Source organism: Bombina bombina, chromosome 6 (genome assembly GCF_027579735.1).
Source record: "Bombina bombina isolate aBomBom1 chromosome 6, aBomBom1.pri, whole genome shotgun sequence".
Classification (NCBI taxonomy): domain Eukaryota; kingdom Metazoa; phylum Chordata; class Amphibia; order Anura; family Bombinatoridae; genus Bombina; species Bombina bombina.
Genome location: NC_069504.1, coordinates 359,958,201 through 359,978,346, shown reverse-complemented (window position 1 = coordinate 359,978,346; position 20,146 = coordinate 359,958,201). Strand labels below are relative to the sequence as shown.

Sequence of the window (20,146 nt, the reverse complement as noted above, 5' to 3'; positions counted from 1 at the left end):
TCTATTTTTTGAGTACATGTACATTAAACACAATGACAATTATAGCAGTTTATTAGGTATACATAGAAATATATTATTATACTATAATTTCTTACATCTTTTAGAAGAGCTATCACAGCACTCGTATCTGTAGAAAGCTAAAAAATATAAATAAATAATATTTCAGTCATTAAAACTAAATGGTCACAAATATTTAAACAATTTTGTGAACTATATGACACAGGTGCAATAGTGAGGTAGATAGATGATAAACAGATAGACAGAAAGATAGATAAATGGATAAATAGATGATAGATAAATATTTGATAGAGAGATAGATAAAAAGAAAGAAAGAATGATAGATAGATAGATGATAAATGATATACAGATAGTTACTTAGATGCATACATAAGTGGATATATAAATAGATCACTTGTTTATTGCACAACTTTCTAAAATGATTCACAAATAAGTGTCAAAAAAAGTTTACAAACCAAATTAGCGTTTGTTATACACTTTGTGAGGCCATCTGTCTGTAAGTATAAAAAGAGGTTGTTTGTACATAAACTTCTTAACATCTGTACAAATATACAATACCTTTAATGCATCTTAAGGAAATATATTGAGGGCACTACACATAAAGGTAGAAGGACCTCCTGTCATTACTAATAACAAAGACCTTTTACTTAAAGGGACAGTAAAGGCAACATTAAAGTTAAATGGAGAGAATATATTATGAGCATTTTAAACCACTTTCTAATTTACTTCTGTTAGATAAACCTAAGTGAGCTCAGGAGTACGTACATCTCTTTAACATTCTGGCAGCAAAGTTTGCAACAATGCTAAAACCAATTTTATATATCATTGCAAACCCTTTTGCCATAGAATGCTAAAGACATGTCCACACTCCTTAGCTCCTATCAGCTTACTCAAGTTTATTCTTCAACAAAGGATAAGAGATATGAGAAATATGAACGCACAGTACTCCATAATTATTATATCAGTTACTTACTATCAGGTCAGATACATGGCACTTACTATTTATCCTGCCAGTTGTATGCCCAAATAATACTTCAGATCATGTATGTGATCTATTCAATCCCTTCAAGCAAGCTCATGTTCAATTTACATTCCAAGTTGATAATATTGCCCCTAAAGCCAACTCATACTGGCACCAATAACAAGTTTTCTAGCTTTACTCAATGGGCCAGTCAGGCCCCAGAAATACTGTTTTTTAAGAATTATTAAGGTCTAGGGCATGTAAGTAAATTCAATGGACTTTTCAAATATCTCAACCTGCTCTAATTCTTCATCATCTGTTTCTAGTGGCAAGTGAGCTACTAAACAGGGCTGATTAACCCCTCTTTGTACTATTGACATTCACTACAATCATTTTAAACCTCCTTTTAATGACAAAACAAATTCATTTTACTGACACTGGGTCAGTTTTAGCATATTTATTCCAGTAACAGGTTGAGCAATATTTAGCCTGAGTAAAATAATAATAATTGAATTGACCAATTTGATGCCAATACGAATTTAATTTTATCTTCTTGATACCAGTAATACAAAACATACTTTTTTTATCCCATTTAATGCTAGAGACAAACACAACATGGATTGTAACTGTTTTGATGCTAGACACAAAGAGATTTTTTTTCTGCTATAGTTCTCATTGGTATCATGTAGTATAAAGTGGGAGTAGAACATCCATAAAAAATTCAGTAGCCAATAGAAGTGTGTCAGTTAGTGCTGAAATAAATCACAGATGCTGAAGGACAAGCTGTGCAGTCTGGTAATTTATCCTGTAATTTGTGTTGGTTGAGTACAAGGAAAAGCCAGACATAAGGGAACCTTTATCCTCTCTGGCCCCAATAAAGCAAAATAATGACTGCATATTATTCAAGACAATATAAACAAAATATGCACAATAAATGAATGAGTAAGTGTCATCAATTTTAACCATATTATTTGCCATCTTATTAGAGAGAGCAACTCTTCTAAATACCAAAAAACATGCAATATAAAATTGATTTATTAGAGCTAATCTTATTACACTCTGAGGCTTTGTGAAGCTTTGAAGAACGAGTGTAGAGATCACCATAGCTTATTGTTAATGAAACAGAAAATATATTTCTATTTTGTTCACCATATAAAATGGTATTTGTTCAGAATATTAAAGTATTTGTGATTAGAAATGTGTTTTAAATGCTTTTAAATGCACATATAGGTTTAAAGGGGTTTATCAATATTATTTTAATAATGCTGGATGCAAATAAGAACTTACCACATCGCACAATAGTCTAAATAAATCTTCTGTAATTGGAAGATTGTCCTATAAACATTTAAATAGAGGAAACAAGTAAATATAAACAATATTAATATCATTCATCTAACAAATGTAGCCAGTTTGATGGAAACAATTCTAGTGTAACACATACTTGTAACATTTGTGTTTAACAAACTCTCTTTAAACAAATAATGTAACAAATAGGAAAGTCTCAGTAACTCTTCACATGGATTATAGCTATGTTGTGTTTTGCATTATACTCTGTTTAGTCTGTCCTACTCTACTAGATATTTATTAAAGATGAATTTTAAAGGGACAGTTTACTCCAGATATTTTATTGTTTCAAAAATAGTTATTCCCTTTATTACCCATTCTCCAATTTTGCATAACGCAGTTATATTAATATACTTTTTACCTCTGTGATTACCTTGTATCTAAGCCTCTGTATACTATCCCCTTATTTCAGTTCTTTTGACAGACTTGTATTTTACCCAATCAGTGCCATCTTATTAGTAACTACACGGGCATGAGCACAATGTTATTTATAAGGCACACATGAACTAACACCCACTAGCTGTAAAAAAACTGTCAAATGCATTAAGAAAAGAGGCAGCCTTCAAAGGCTTAGAAATAAGTATATGAGCCTAACTAGGTTTAGCTTTCAATTATAAATATCAAGAGAACAAAGCAAAGTTTATGATAAAAGTAATTTGCAAAGGTTTAAAATTACATGTCTTATCTGCATCCTGAAAGTTTAATTTTGAATAAACTGTCCCTTTAAGCAGTCAAGTAATAAATATTGTGCATCTTGTAACATTCACTGATATCACTAAGTCCACTTCTTGTCATTGGATTCCTAATACAGAATTAGTTCATTAATTTTACCTAGAAGACATTAATTTTGATTTGCTTTTTATAGACATATGAAAGATTATAGATATTAGATGACAATTTAAAATAAAATATTTTTCAAATAGTATATTCTTAGCACAATCTCTTGCTATTCAATGTATTTATTGTAGGTATGTGAAATAAAATATATTTAAGCACAAACATATTTTCAGCATGCGTGTGCTTTGTGTATAGGATATGAATTACTACTGGAAAAAACAATAAACCAAGCATTACTTTTAAGTTGTTTTTAAATATTAAATAAATCTAGTAGTAGAAAACATAATGCAGCTGCTCAAATCTTGAAAAAAACTATAATTTAATTATTACAGAAAGTAAAAACTCTTACTAGAAATTGGAAGAAAAGTGTGTGTTAATTTTCTCTGTTTCCCTTACTGAAGTTTTGCTTTACTTTTCAATAATTGTGTAACGGATAAAAAAGGTAGATATAGTAAAATATGTTATATGATGAAACAAATTATAACAAGGTTTAATAAGGATAGAAATAAAATAAGGAAATTATTATTATTATATAGACAAACTGTATTGTAATGTAAGTGTGTGAGAGAGAAAATAAATATAGATATTGATTTCTTTAAATCTAAAATCTATACTTTTTTTCTTTTTTTGCATTCTAATAAATATTAACAGGATCTAATCACCTAATGCTCTCTGTTTTTTTCTTGCCTTCTGAGTTAAAAAATAAATAAAATAAATACATTATATATATATATATATATATATATATATATATATATATATATATATATATATATATATATATATATATATATCAGTTCTTATTTCAGTTTTACAAGCAACTTGATATTTGGATTACTGGAAATGTATAATTTTGAGGACAGTTTAAAGTATATTATATTTTGAGCAGATATATTTTTTGTTCCATGTGTAGAATTAAAATATAAAGTCTAGGGGAAGCTTCTCGGCAGCAGTCATTTTAGTCACAGTATTGTGTGTTGCTTTAGCCTTTATATTAATTTGTTAAATATCTTGACATTTCTGCAACAACAAGACCTGTAGATATAGCAGTAGATTTATATCAAGTGTTGGGCAGATATGATCCGCTGTAGCTGACAGCATACTCAGCATGCTTGTGCAATGCCCCCTCCAGCACATTTGCGGCCAATCCGCCGCTAGCAGGGAGTGTCAATCGTCCTGATCGTATCCTATTGGGATGATTTCTGTCCGCTACCTCAGAGGAAGTCTTTTTGTACAGTTTCAACTCTCTATTGTGCCTCTGTTTTTCTCTTTATTCTGGAACATTTATATGTGAGCCTGTGGCCTCCCACCTTAACCTCTGAAAGGTGCCTCTTATTTATTATTGTTAGACAGTAACAAGCGGGCTGTAAAACTTGTTTTTAGTTATTATAAATGAACATATTCTAATATTTGACAGTTATCTAAAATGCCAAGTAATGGGATGATTTGACAGCAGATGAGAGTGATATATTGGCTGCTTTGACTGATCAGCTACAAGAGCGCTAGATTTATTAATTGATGAAAGAAATAGGTGAAGAAAGACGTGTTTAAAATTTGCTTAGTAAACCGATTTGCCTTGTTTATATTTTTTAACTACCTGTAAACACTAGGGCAACATGATGTCATGCCTATAACTGTTTACTGGAACTGATATTTTGGATCTCTGAGGTTTTTTTTTATTTTTATTATCTGCATTTAAATCACTGTATAACATTCTATAAACATTGATTAAACAGCTAAGAATTAAATGTTAATTAATACTGGAGCTGTCACATAATACAAGAAGGGACTGGGGTGTACAAACATTGTATATTAAAATTCTAAAAGTCTAAAATTGTACATTAAAATCTAAAAGTTAAAAATTTCCTATGCTAAAAATAATATTTTTTTATTCTTGTGAAGTGTGTTTTTGTATAGCAATAGGGCTGTGAGAGCTGGAGTGGTCTTATTACCTAGCAAGCTATCTATACCATAGATGAATCTAGCACATGCATATATTTCTTATTTTAAGAATTAAACTTTTTAATGTTTCAACTTTCTCATGTGAAAATATTTTAGCATCTTTCAATATTGTTTTTTTCATAAACATAGAGTCAGTTTCAATTCTCTTTAAACTGTATTATCTTTGATCTATTTGGTGTCACCTAGAGGTGGAGACTTCATACTGTCAATAACTATACCGCTATAAGGGATGGGATGTAAAATTATAAATATAGATATAAAATTGTATTAGATAATAGAGTGCTATCTTTTTGGATAATATTAACTAAGCTAATATAACATATGTACCCTTGTCTATATACTAAATAATTCACATCCTTCAGTATAAATAAGATATCTTTGTTGTATTCTGTGTAGAGCTTTTCACTTATCTTTCTATTTGTATAACTATACATTTGTATGGCTTTTAATTATACATTTTATACACTGTCATTTGTCATGTATCAACATATGGTAACATACCAATAGCATTTATAATGTACAGAATACGGATAATGGATACATTGTATCTTGTGCAATCAAACCTGAATTGTGATAAGTATTTAATGTATATGATTGTTTTAAAAAAATAAACCCACTGACATTTTAAATTAAGCTATTTAATTTCCTACTCACTTAATGATAAATCAGATTCTATTTTGTAATACCTTATTTATTAAATTGGTTTTAACATTTTGAAACAAATTGCTTACCAAAAGTTTCCTTATCACATCTTCAATCAAATTGTTGGCAAGATCAGCAATTTCTGTACCAGCTTCTGCCTATTATAGAATAAAAAGAAAAACATTTTTGTTTGTAACTTGATTGTTATTTCATTTATAAACATACAGAGCAGCAATATTATATGGATATCTTGGCTATTCTTTTTTTCATTGAATTTGTAAGATCTCTAAAAGGCAATTTTATTGTTATTTTTGTTAACTCTTTCCTATACCCTTAAGTTGATTTTAGAAAACTGTTATATTTATATTTTTGCAATTTTTTAAATGCTACAATAATTTGTAATAATGTGATTTTGAATGTATTATATTGTAGTTTGATAAGTGATTGTAAATTAAAGTATATTGATGGGTCCTGTTGCTACAGTGCACAGTTTCCCAAGACCTCATAGCATAATTTATTTGAAATGCACATAAATTAAGCTGATTTTCTTAGTTTAGAATATTTGAATGTGTGTGGAGGGGTTTTGTTGAATGTAACTGACTGATGGTATTAATGAGTAGTTTGATATAAATTAATTATCTAATTTGAAAATGATAATTTAATAGGAAACTAAGATGGAAACTAATGTTAAACCATTTTTTTTACATTTTTGCATTCCAAAAATGCTCTCAGAGTATCCTAATATGTCATTATTTCATTGTACCAAAGCCTGAGCAGAGATGTCAATTTCAAATGAAAGGATGTAAAGATGTCAGCAAATACTACAATTTTAGATTTTATGAGCTCTGGTTTGTGGGTCAGAGTTAGAGACTGTTATATAAATGCTAATGTACATGCAACCAATTACATGATTAAAATATAAGTGTTTATCTTATGAATTGCAACACCAGGCTATACTTTTATATAATAATTGGTTTTGTCTATCTGTCCCTTTATACATTATAGCCAGTAATTCACCCCTACTTTGCAAATACAAACATACAAATCAGTAGAAAGGTGTGCCACAATAATGTACGGCAATGTGTTTGGCTAATATTTTACCCTAATTGCCTGTGTGCTACCAATTGATGTTGTGAGTTTGTGATTTTCTTTTATCTATTAATGATTATGGAAATGTTTAACACATCACTCAGAATAAAAGTGATTTAAGGCTTTAGCTATCTCAAACCTTTCTATGCACGAGTTTCTTCTCCTGTGCCGCTAACAGGCAAGATTTAATCAATTTCCCTACATTAGTGCAGGTGAGAAATGCACAATGAATGAGCACTGGATAGATAAAGCAGTTACATTTTTAAAGTTTAGTAATTAAGGAGAGGAACTAAGAAATACTAATGTACTTTATGTTGAAGATGAAGTATTCTAATTTAAAATGTATACGAATAAGGGGAAATTGATTTAAAGACAATATTTACATAGTATGCCTAAATAGGATATGACATGGTCTTTAGGTTTTAAAATTAATTTTCAATATCTATCAACATGTTATTAATTCATTTTAATTATACCTGAGAATATGGGGTTTAACTATATAGAATGAGCACTTGATTATCCATCTGTTTCTAAACAGTGACAGACAGAATCCTGTTGATGGAGGCAAGAGATGGTAAAAAGTTCTCTACAGTATATAGAGTGCTTTATCATCTCACACCACAGCTATGACAAAATTATGTTTGTTAATATTCAGCATATATTATCATATGTATAAAACTATGTTGTTCTCTTTTTTTTTTTACTTTTCCATGAAAATATTTATATTTCAAATGTATGTTTCAAAAGTTAGAAAACTCACCCCAATCACAAGAGCACATCCAGCTTGCTCCTGTAATTAGAAAGTAAAATAATGATACTTTTTGTTGGTTTAAGCACATTTTATAATACAATAAATCTGAAAGTGGACCTAATTCAAATTTATAACATGGTACATAACATAAAAATATAATTTTGATATATAAAAATAAGATCTTACCAGCAAATCTTTCAGTTCTTTATAAACTTGATTGTATAGCTCATTATTGTCCTATAATAACAAAGTAATTCTATTAATTAACAAGAAATAATCCTGAACAGATAATGTGCTTTGTAAACTATGATATTGGTGCTTTCAGAAAAAAATAAAACAACGTGGAAGCTGAACTGACACCGATAAACACAATGGAGCCCATTTATCAAGTTTCAAATGGAGCTTGTGGGCCCGTGTTTCTGGCGAGTTTACAGACTCGCCAGAAACACCAGTTACGAAGCAGTGGTCTAAAGACCGCTGCTCCATAACCCTGTCCACCTGCTCTGATAAGGCGGACAGGAATTGCCGGAAATCAACCCGATCGAGTACGATCAGGTTGATTGACACCTCTCTGCTGGCGGGTGATTGGCTGCGGGTCAGCAGGGGGCGGCGTTGCACCAGCAGCTCTTGTGAGCTGCTGGTGCAAAGTTAAATGCGGAGAGCGTATTGCTCTCTGCATTCAGCGAGGTCTTGCGGACCTGATCCGCACTGTCAGATCAGGTCTGCAAGACCATTGATAAATAGGCCCCATGGAGTTCAGAAAGAAGTACAAAGTAAAAATGTTTTAAATGGTAAATAAGACGAATAGAATTTTAGAAGGGAGAAAAAATGTCTGAAGACTAAATACATTTGGAGTAATAGGGACAATATTGAATAAGGAATTATGCTAAGAGGATAAATGGAAATAAAAATTAAATAAATAAATAAAAAGGAACAGATTATGGATGACAATATTAAAGCAGAAACAGCTTCTTTTGCCTCTCCACCACCTCATAGGTAGCAAGATCAATCACGGGGGGAGTCAGTTGTTCAGGGTGATTGACATGCCCTGCTCTGCTGCAATTGTTTATGCAGGAAAAAGGGAATTTTGAAGTTGCAATGTAATGCAGCATCACATGTGATTGTAGGCAAACAGGTTCACTATTTGCAAAGCTGTCTGTCTATAATAATGATAAATTCTGCCCTATATGGCAAAAAAAAGGATAAGGGCAAATATACAGAAAAAGGACAAACAAGCAAAGGAATGAGTCAGTAAATGAAAAAATGTGTGCAGTACAAATTAATATTTAAAAATCAGAAGCAAACACTGTACTTAATGAGCTAAATACTATAGAACTCAGCATTAAAATAAAATACTCTGAGATCCACCTTTGAAATCCCCTTATTAATTAAAACATTTTACTGGAAATCAAAATCAAATATATACATTGCTCTATGTGATTAGTGGAGCAGATGAACAAATCTGAAAATGTAAAAAACAGGTGTAAATGAGGGTATATTGTAAGTAAATATATGATTATAGAAACTGGAGCAAGTTTCTGCTATCGACCGATGACTGTGTGAAATAGTAAAATAATATACAATAGAAAATATAATACAAAAGCACACATAAATATATAACAATATTGTAATACCCATATTGCTACTATCTTAAAAGGTGTAGTCAGAATAAAGCAACTTACAAATAAAGAATAATTATAAAACATAGTAGAAGTGGTGGCATCTGGGTGCTGGATGCAAAAAACCTGCAATAATTATTGTAGCCCCCAATACAAGTTCACTGTGTCTAGGACTAGGGGTAAGATAAATGAAAAACAGTGATTTAATGTAGAAAAACATTAAGAAGCAGAAGATAATAATGATGACACTCACCAGTACCGTATCATTTCTAAGCTTTATAACCCACACTGCACTCTATTATTCTTAAAGTCTGCACATGTTTATTAGCAGATATAGATGTTTCAGCTCTACATCTAGTTATTGTTTATGTGTGTTATTAATACATAAGTGATCTCATCTACTTAACAGACAAAGAAGTTGTGATTTTTTTTTCTATAATTTAAGCAAATTAATTTATTTAATTTTTTGGTTCGGGGGCAAAGAATAAAACTTGGTTAGTCAAATTTTGCACTCACCTTTGCATGAAAATATTTGCATAACAAATCGTTAAGGCTGACCAGCAGTTCAGGTACTTCCTTTATGAAAAAAACATAACAAACAGTTATAATAAAGATACATCAAGCACATATTAAAATGTGTAGCACATTATCTTGTCATAAGAAATATTGTTATTGTTTTAGCAGTCAATCCTTGATTTGCTATTTTATTTGAGTAATGTAGCTCTGCAGAATTGGCAAATCAAATAAGGTGAACCGAAGATAACCTACATTGTCTAAGGAAATAATTATAATACAGAGCAAAAGCTGAAATGCAATGCAGATGCTGATTATATTGTAAAATTGTAATCTTGTTTTGTAAACAGTATGTTATCATTTTACTTTCATTGTAATATTGTTTTTATTTCTTATTGGAAAACACTTAGGTCTGAACATTAACATATTTGAGAAGAGTATATGCTTAATAATTACTTAATGCTTTAACTATAGAGTTCTTGTGGTGCATTATTAAGCTTAATTTTATGTGTGTGTATTAATTTGGTGTAAATCAACCATTACAGGTTACTGTTTTATGTACCTGTAAAACTAGAGAAAAAGGTAGATAGACAGATATATAGACAGAATGACAGACAGATAGATATAGATAGATAGATATTATACATTTAAAAGTAATATAATACAATGTATATTTTAATACATTTGGTACAATGAAAAAAACTTTCCGAGCCCTCTAAAATGTAATAAAATATAATTTTATAATGCAAATCATTACCTTTAAAGCCTTGGTTAAACAGTCTTTGGTTGGAATCACTATAATATATAAAAAAAAAAAAGTGAAATTAACTTAAAAAGACAGATTACACAGATATACTTCAACAGAGTGGTCATAGTCCTATGAAAAGGTTACGCTAGCAAGATGACCATTTTAATACTACCTAATACTTTACTCTTTTAATTTACTACTTATAAACGAATAAAAAAAAAAAATACCTTAAAGGGACAGGAAATCCCCAAATTTTCTTTCATGATTTGAAAAGAGCATACAATTTTAAACAACTTTCAAATTGACATATGTTATCACATATGCTTCCTTCTCTTGTTATCCTTTGCTGAATGAACAGCATTGCACTACTGGCAGCTAGCTGAACACATCTAGTTAGCCAATCACAAGAGACAAATGTGTCCAGGCACCAATAAGCAGCTAGCTCCCACTAGTGTAGGAAATGTGCATATTTTTTTAACAACTAGGGATACCAAGAGAATGAAGCACATTGGAAAAGTGAAGTGAATTTAAAAAAGTCTTAAAATGACATGCTCTATCTAAATCATGCAAGTTTCATTTTGACTTCCCTATCCCTTTAAACAAAGCATATTAACCCTTTAATGACAGTTGATGTATTTTGTAATCCACTGTTATTTTTGCCTTTAGAATTTAAACAGCAGGGACCACAATGACAGTGGTGAGTGACAGTGGTGAATCCAGACTATTTCTCTATGTCCTAGGCTGAAAACTAGGCTGCTTAAATTCCCTTTCCTGTTGTTTTTAAGCAGGGTCAATCAGTGGAATGTAAACTAAGCCCACTACTTAAATATGGAAGCAACCAACATTTTTGCAGTCCATGTATTATACTGCTCCTGTTAGAACATATAAAGAGGTCAACAAAATTTTAAGATTGTGAAAACATTTACCCTTAAAGCTTATCATTTCCTCCAGTCACATGAAATCTTGATTAGTGACTGCTAACTACTACACAATATGGAGAGAACAAGCAATATGCCAAACTAGTTTGATAGACTGGAAAAAAAAAACTTACCATCTTGACCAGAACAGGCACTGACTAAGAACATCAACGAGAAAATGATCAATTTCATGATGACGATCGTTTGTTCTCACTTGTTCTTCTATACAGCTCTCCTCAAGATGTATATGAGATGTTAGTGGAAGTGTTCTTTTTATATTATGAGCAGCCAGTCACATCACTTATAATGTCCACAGTAATTCCCTCTGAAATGATTCCAAACCACAATCAGGAAATAAAACAGTACATTGTGTTCTGTCCAATATTTGCTCTAATAGTATTTCAACAAATGTTAACTGGCATTTGATATCTAGATGACTCAATTTTTAGCGACTTTACCAAATATATTATAGTTTGATGAATACTTGATTTTAAATAGTTGGGCAGCTGTTATATATTTTAAAGAGATTTGCAGGCCAAGCATGATTGCTTTCTGAATAGATTAACACCATGGGGTCTATCACAACCCATGGCAAAAAAAAAAACACTTTTTAATTTGACACAATCACAAAAGCAATTTTTTCACTATTCACCACACCCATGGTTGCATTTTCTGCTCCTTGATAAAAGCATTATTTTTACTATTGGAGCGAAAAGTTCTCTGTGATCACAATCTATATCCATGATACTTTTCAATACTTTTTTAAGACCAGTTTTGAGTTTTCAAATTCAACACCACAAGGCACTTAAAGTGAAGGTCAATTTTGATGAATTACTGGCCGTTTTTAATAATCCTATTAAAAACAAGGGCACTTTAATTCATCAAAATTGACATTTCACTTGTTTTCTTCAAAAGCTTACCTTTTAATCCTGACAGCCGCTCCAGTGATTCCCCCGGCCGCCGGAAGCCTCTTTATATGTCAGAAATGACAAATCCAGCTTCTTCCAATCATGGCTTCCCCCCTGGGGAAATCATCGCCTGAGGAAACACTGTGAATGAAGGAAGCCGGATTTGTCATTTTGGACCCGCGAAGAGGGCTTGCGATGGGCGAAGGAAGTGCTGCAGCGGCTGTCAGGATTAAAAGGTAAGTTTTTGAAGAAAACAAGTGAAATGTCAATTTTGATGCATTAAAGTGCCCTTGTTTTAAATAGGATTATTAAAAACTGGGCACTACTTCATTGAAATTGACCTTCACTTTAATAATGCCACAGAAAGGTATTTCGGACATCTTTGCAAGTATTCCAAGATTATTTTGTTACAATCTATTATCTTATACATGCACAAGACACTCTGAAATGGCCATATGATACATTTCAGAGGTGTATTAGCAAACATGGTATTGATTCATTAAAGCTCTTTTCATCATTATTCTATATGTATATGAGTCTGCAATAAAGAAACAAAAGGGAAAGGTGTGTAGATCACACATGTGTAGATCAATCACATCAATTGATAACAGACGAACTGGAGATACAGGGTACTCACAATGTGTGAAGGCACTCTCTTGTGCCAATAGATTCAGGCTGTTTTTTTTGCAGCAAACCAGCGAGGTACTGGAACACTGTAACCATGGATCTGTAGCAAGTGGTGTAAGGGAGTAGGGCAATGAAGCCCCTTGGTAGTGTATACGAGTATAATAAACACTGTATGCAAGGAGTGTAACTTAAAAAAGGTTTATTAAAAGGTATGTAACAATACCATGAATAAAAACAACTCCTACTAAGTATTTGAATCTCTACTGTGAGATTAATAGCAATAATGCAACATGTTTCTCTGGATAACCCGTTTCCTCAGGCATATCATATATATGTATGAGTATAGTACATAATATCCTATACAGCTAAAGGGATCTACAGAAAAAATGAAGTCTGGAACCAAACATCTTCAAATGGTGTGTAGCAATCTCTTTCTGTTAATGTTTGTTATATTAACACTGTTATGATTGTCTCTAACAGTACGTGTCTCTTTATAACCGGGCTTTAAAATGAATCACAAAATCTTTAGTTCAAAAAGAATACATTGAAATATTTCCCCAGCCCCACCCCCTCTTAACCATCTGAATGTCATTTGTATTGTAGCTTGATGGGTATAAAGGGCATGATTAATCATTGACTATATTGTCACTTTTAATATATTACAAGTATTGTTTTAACAATATTTAAATTCATTCAGCTAGATTACAAGTCTGTGCGTTCATCTTTTAACGCTAAAAAAATGGTGTTTTCAGCGTTAAAACAGCAACGCAGTCATTAAAAAAAAACCTAGCCTACAATAAACTACCAATAGCCCTTAAAAGGGCCTTTTGTAGGACATTTAGCTCTTTTACATGCCCAAACCCTAATCTAAAATAAAAAACCACCAACAAAAACCCTTAAAAAAACACTTACTCCCAAAAATCCACTAACAGTTTTTGAAGTCCTGCTTGAATGATCTTCATCTAGGAGGCGAGAAGTCTACATCCAGGCGACCTCTTCAATCTTCATCCCTGCGGCGAAGTCCTCATCCAAGCGGCGAGAAGTCTTCATCCAGGCGGCCTCTTCAATCTTCATCCAAGCCGCATCTTCTATCTTGACCCTGGTGGTGCGGAGTGGGTCCATCCTGAAGACATCCAGCGCGGAACATCCTCTTCAATGTAAGGTACGCGATTCAAGATGGCGTCCCTTGCATTATTTAATTCATAACTTTAGTTTAGCTCTATTTAAATTATGTTAAAGTTAGGGGTTGTTAGGGTTAGGGTTACGTTAGGGTTAGGTTTAGGGTTAGGCTTAGGGTTATGTTAGGGTTAGGTTTAGGGTTAGGTTTAGGGGTTAATAGCTTAATTTAGGTTGTTGCGATGTGGGGGACTGGTGGCTTAGGGGTTAATAGGTTTATTTAGTGGTAGTGATGTGGGAGGCCAGAGGTTTAGGGGTTAATAACTTTATTTAGTTGCGGCGATGTCGGGGAGTGGCGGAATAAGGGTTAATAACTTTAATATAGTGGCGGCGATGTTGGGGTGCAGCGGAATAGGGGTTAATAACTTTAGTATAGTGGCAACAATATCGGGAGTAGCAGATTAGGGGTTAATAATTTTATTTAGGTGGCGGCGATATCGGGGGTGGCAGATTAGGAGTTAATAATATTATGTAGGTGCTGGCGATGTTGTGGGCAGCAGATTAGGGGTGTTTAGACTCAGGGTTTATGTAAGGGTGTTAGGTTTAAATGTAACTTTTCTTTTCCCCATAGACATCAATGGGGCTGCGTTACGGAGCTTTTCTTTCCGCAATCACAGGTGTTATACTTTTTTCAGACACCTTCTCCCCATTGATGTCTATGGGGAAAGCGTGCACGAGCACGTTAAAACAGTGCTTGTTTTGTGTGCGGTATGGAGCTTAAAAACCCCATATCGCACGCACAAGCCGGGTTTTGAATTTGTAATGGCTTCAAGTTTGGTATGATCTGAAAACAAGAAAAGGCTACAGGTTTTTATTAGAAAGCTTTATGATAGCTTCTTATACTGGATTTTAAAAGTACTGAAACGGTAAAGTGTGAAGCCCCTCTCTTGCAACATTGAATCTGCTAAGATGTTCAAATGATATTGCATCTTTGTGATGGATTTTATGGGGATTTTCCTTAATGCTTGCTAAGTCACAGCAGTGTATTTTACAGTGCTTGTGCCTAAATTATTGAACTCCTAAATGGGTTTGTGCCTTCATGAATATGAGTTCCATAATAAGCACTGTAAAACTGTACTTGTTTTTTGTGACATTCCTCACTCTGAATGGGCTTATTGACCTCTGCATTCATCTTTACTATCATCTGGCTGAGATGCGCATGAAAAGTTCTTCAGCCTTCTTTGCATTTGTAATACAAAATTCCACATAGTGCAGATCAGACGAGCAAGAAGTGGAACATAAGAGTAAGCAAAACCTACTCACGTGATAAAATGCACCAATGTGCAGTGCAGGCAGGCCGAGACCAAAGAGTCGCCCGGCAGACTCCTAGACAGCTGGAACTAGTGGGGTCCGTGACCCACCGAAAGATGACCAGGGATGCTGGGTGGTTCCCACAGAGTGTATCACACACCGGTCAGAGGAAGATGCCAAATAGCTCCTGGGCACAATGGTAGATGTGTAGAGACCCATAGAGTTGGCAACAGTCTTGTAAATCCGGCGAGTGAAAAAAAGTGCAGCAGCAAAGTCACAAATGTTTTAAACAATTTAATAAAAAGTTAAAAACATCATTAGGGTACAATCTGTTCTAAATGAATAAAAAGTGTTTGTCATGAGATACAGGACATATGCAGGACACAGCAATGATGGTACAACTCTATTTTATTGCAGAGCAGAGAAACATACATCTATTCAGGTTGACTGTACTAACTAACTGCGACATAGACTACCGGACCTAAGCCCCGCCCCCAAACTAGTGACATCACATCCTGCTCTCATCACATCTTCCCCTTTTTCAAAGGCGAAGCATACATTTGACTATAACAAATAACAAGGTATACGAACAGAGTATACAAAAAAATTTTTTAGAACAATATATAAACAAATAGGTTCAGAAAATATAAACACATAAATTACATCCTGACTTGGACATTGGGGTAGACTACCCTAGTCCACAGTGACCATGGGATTATTCTGCCCATACTTCCGGTCACTGTTCTAGCTAAAGCTAAACCGGTGGCTTGAATGGGCGTCGCCCTGTATGACAAGAGGGCTAGGTACGGCTCAGATTGCTTTAGAATTAATTTTGTTGTTTGAACTGCCCTTTCAGCCATTCCGTTGGCCTGCGGATAATGTGGACTTGACGTGGAATGTACAAAGTCATATTCCCTGCTGAAAGCACTGAACTCTGTAGAAGCGAACTGCATACCATTATCACTCACCAGTTCCATTGGAATGCCCCACCGGGCGAACAAGCTCTTCAGACGAATGATAACGGCTTGACTTGTGATATCATTCAGAGGTGCAATTTCCAAATACCTGGAATAGTAGTCGATCACAACAAGGAACTTTTACCTGTGCAGTTCACACAAATCAGCAGCTATTTTATGCCATGGCCCCGCAGGCAGCGGAGTAGAAATCAAGGGCTCCCTTCTCTGAGTAGGCCGGCGTTCCCGGCAAAAGGCACATTTAGACACATGATTTGCAATGTCGGAGCTGATCCCAGGCCACCACACAGCTATAGCTGCCCTTTCTCTGCACTTTGTAATGCCTAAGTGGCCATTGTGAATCCTGTTTAACATCTCCTTCCTCATGCTGACAGGAATTACGATGCGGTCTTGGAACAGCACCAACCCCTCCAGCTCCGTGAGCTGCAACCTCTCTGGCTGGTAAGAACTTAAAGACATCCAGGCTGCCCGGCTCTCGGGCCAGCCTTCTTTTATGTACTTTATAACCGCTTGCAGATCTGTGTCCAAATATGTCTCTTTCTTTATCTCCTCCAGTTTCCTTGAAGAAATGGACTTAGAGGCCAGAACTGAATCAACATACACTTTCACATCAGATTCAGTGGAGGATTCTTCAGCAGCAGCCAGCGGGAGCCTGGATAGTGTATCCGCCACAACCAGTTGTTACCCCGGCACATGCACTGCCTGAACATTGAACCTGAGCAGTCTCATTAAAAGTCTCTGGCATCTTAAGGGTGTTTTGTCGATATCATAAGAGTTGATTAGAGGGACTAGCGGTTTGTGGTCAGTCTCCAGACTAAATTTCTCCAAACCCACTAGATAACGCTGAAAGTGCTCACAGGCCCAAACTGCAGCCAGGCACTCTTTCTCAATTTGAGCGTATTTTGACTCCGCAGCCGTCAGTGTGCAAGAACAATAGGCGATGGGCTGTAGTTTATTTTCATTTAACTGCAGGAGAGCAGCCCCCAACCCATAAGTGCTTGCATCAGCACTAACCACAGTCTTTTTGGAAGGGTCGTAGAACCCTAGCATTGAGGCAGACCCCAGCAGGGACTTGGCCTGCATAAAAGCTTTTTCTTGTGAAGGTCCCCAGACCCAGGCAACGTCTTTCTTTAGCAACTCTGTGATAGGGTGTAGAACTGTTGATAAATCTGGAAGAAACTTTCCCACATAATTTACAAGGCCCAATATCTGTCTCAGCTCATTTACATCAGAAGGACTTTTCATCTGTTCAATAGCACAAATTTTCTCGGGGTCTGGCTTGATGCCATCCACATTGATGATATGCCCAAAGTAACATAATTCAGTTTTTCTAAAATGGCATTTCTCTATATTTAACTTCAGCCCAGACTCTTTGATAGCCTGCAGCACACAACTTAAACGCTGATCATGCTCCTCCGCTGTAGACCCATACACCAGAATGCCCAGGTGGTCACTTAGGAGAGAACTCATTTCCCTTTGAAAAATTTCTGGAGCAGAGGATATCCCAAAGGGGAGTCTGCAGAAGCAAAACCGACCTACCGGTGTGATAAAGGTAGTCAGTTTGCGGCACTTTGGATCCAGGGGGATCTGCCAAAAGCCGCTAGAAGCATCTAATGTAGAAAAGAACTTCGCCCCAGCCAACTTTGAAGCTATGTCTTCTAATGTCGGCAGCACAAATCTCTCTCTCTTCACTGCCTCATTCAACCTTTTCAGGTCCACACAGATGCGCACCTTTCCATTTTTCTTTCCAACCGGAACAATGGGGGCACACCAGTCAGTTGCTTCAACAACCTCTTCAATAACCCCCATAGACTTCATGCGCATAAGCTCCTTCTCCACTTGAGGCATGAGCGGGAACGGAATTCTACGGGGAGTAGAAATACTGTATGGGACTGCGTCACTTTTAAGTACTATACGAACTGGCTTGCAATTCAGTAGGCCCAATTCACCAAACATATCTTCGGAGATCTCATTTACTCTGGCCACGAGGCCCAAATCACAGGCTGCTTTTCTGCTCAATAAATTGCTAACACACTGGCCTTGAATCACATGCACCCACATGGTGAATTTTCTTTGCTTGTACTCACAGCTGGTAAGAAATTTCCCCGCACAATCAATGCAGCAACCGGGACTATGGACATTCGTACTAACCTTCGCCTGCTGGGGCTGTCGAGGCAGTTTCATAAATGCAGCAAAAGACATTACAGTGATATCTGCTCCTGTGTCAATCTTAAAATCAACTTTGGCTCCCATTACAGTAAAAGTAACTTTGCAATCTTATTCTGAGTTTGGCCGTTCCACAACAGACCCCACAAAAGACACTTCCTGACCCTCCTGGTCACTGTCCACCTGCATCTCCTTAATGTATTCAGTTTTACACACCACTTCAAAATGGCCCATTCTGTTACATTTTCTGCATCTTTTATCTCTGGCCGGGCATATAACACTCTGATCATGGGCACAGTAGCACCGTGTGCATCGGGTATGCTGCGCCCATCCACTTCTAGGCCTGTCCATTATTTTAAATCTACCACTCACACTGTGCCTTTCACTAGCAGTTTTCCTGGACTGTTGCACTTCATCCACAATACTCTCAGACCTCAGATCAGCACTTTGCTTTTTCACCAGTTCACTCTGGCGGGCCATCCTAATAGCCCCATCTAATGTTAAATCAGGCTCTAACTGCAGCTTCAGTGAAACTTCAGCATCTGCAATTCCAATAACTATTCTGTCTCTGATTTGCTCTTCTTTAGCAACACCAAACTCACAGAATTCAGCTAGTTCATACAGGCTGTGCACAAATGACTCCAAAGATTATCCCACACGCTGATTACGTTTGTGAAAACAAGCTCTCTCATGAATCACATTACTTTTGGGCGTAAAGTGGGCACTGAGTTTATCCATAACTATATCAAAGTTAAATTCTTCCCCTTCTTGGAAAGTAAAAGCATTGAACACTGGCTCCACATCTTTCCCCATAGAGTATAAAAGAGAATTAACTTGTACTTCACCACTCTCCTTGTTCAGTTTGGAAGCAATCCTGAAGCGCTGAAACCGCTGACGCCATGTGGGACAAGCTGCAGGCTGAAAGAAGTCAAAAGGCTCAGGTGGGGTAAACTTTGACATTGTCATCGATCAGGAACAAAAGCGCAGGCCAGAACTTCTGACACCATGTCATGAGATGCCGGACATATGCAGGACACAGCAATGATGGTACAACTCTATTTTATTGCAGAGCACAGAAACATACATCTATTCAGGTTGACTGTACTAACTAACTGCGACACAGACTACCAGACCTAAGCCCCGCCCCCAAACTAGTGACATCACACCCTGCTCTCATCACAGTGTTCCTAGTCATTAAATGAAACTATAAGTTAGTGTTTTGGCTGTTATGTGTTTTAAATTATAAAATAAACATGGTGAACCATATAAGCACAACACTAGAGATTGTGCGTACCAAGATAAAATACCCGAACAATAATAATAATAAAACCATAAGTTTAACCTAAAGTGTATCACGTGAAGGTATGATTATAACTAAATGAGAGGGTTGTTTACGATCGTATGTGTTAGGATGTGGGTGTAGCATAACAGATGACGTGAGTGGACAGTGAAAAGTAGGAGTGACAGAGGGCATGTTCATAGAGGTAAACTAGCATGCTCACTGTTGCAATAGAAAAACAGGGGCAGTCTAATAAGTGTCAAGTATCTACAGTGTCTCTATACCTATAACACCTAAATCAGAATTACATTATAACTAAATAACAGGGTTTTTTTTTTTTTTTAAGTATTTTTTTATTGAGGTA

At 35.2% G+C, this 20,146-nt stretch overlaps 1 protein-coding gene across 1 annotated transcript in view; it reads right to left on the bottom strand.

Annotated features, from left to right (window-relative positions):
* The window catches only part of LOC128662962 (uncharacterized), a gene marked incomplete in the record, with an annotated part of 404,548 nt that extends 392,922 nt beyond the window's left edge, over window positions 1-11,626 (bottom strand). The window contains 9 exon segments of the mRNA XM_053717036.1: window positions 96-137; window positions 474-512; window positions 2,267-2,314; window positions 5,854-5,922; window positions 7,614-7,643; window positions 7,791-7,841; window positions 9,740-9,799; window positions 10,494-10,531; window positions 11,536-11,626. Coding sequence (XP_053573011.1) covers window positions 96-137; window positions 474-512; window positions 2,267-2,314; window positions 5,854-5,922; window positions 7,614-7,643; window positions 7,791-7,841; window positions 9,740-9,799; window positions 10,494-10,531; window positions 11,536-11,593 — 435 coding nt within the window.
* Between the last annotated feature and the right edge of the window lie 8,520 nt (window positions 11,627-20,146).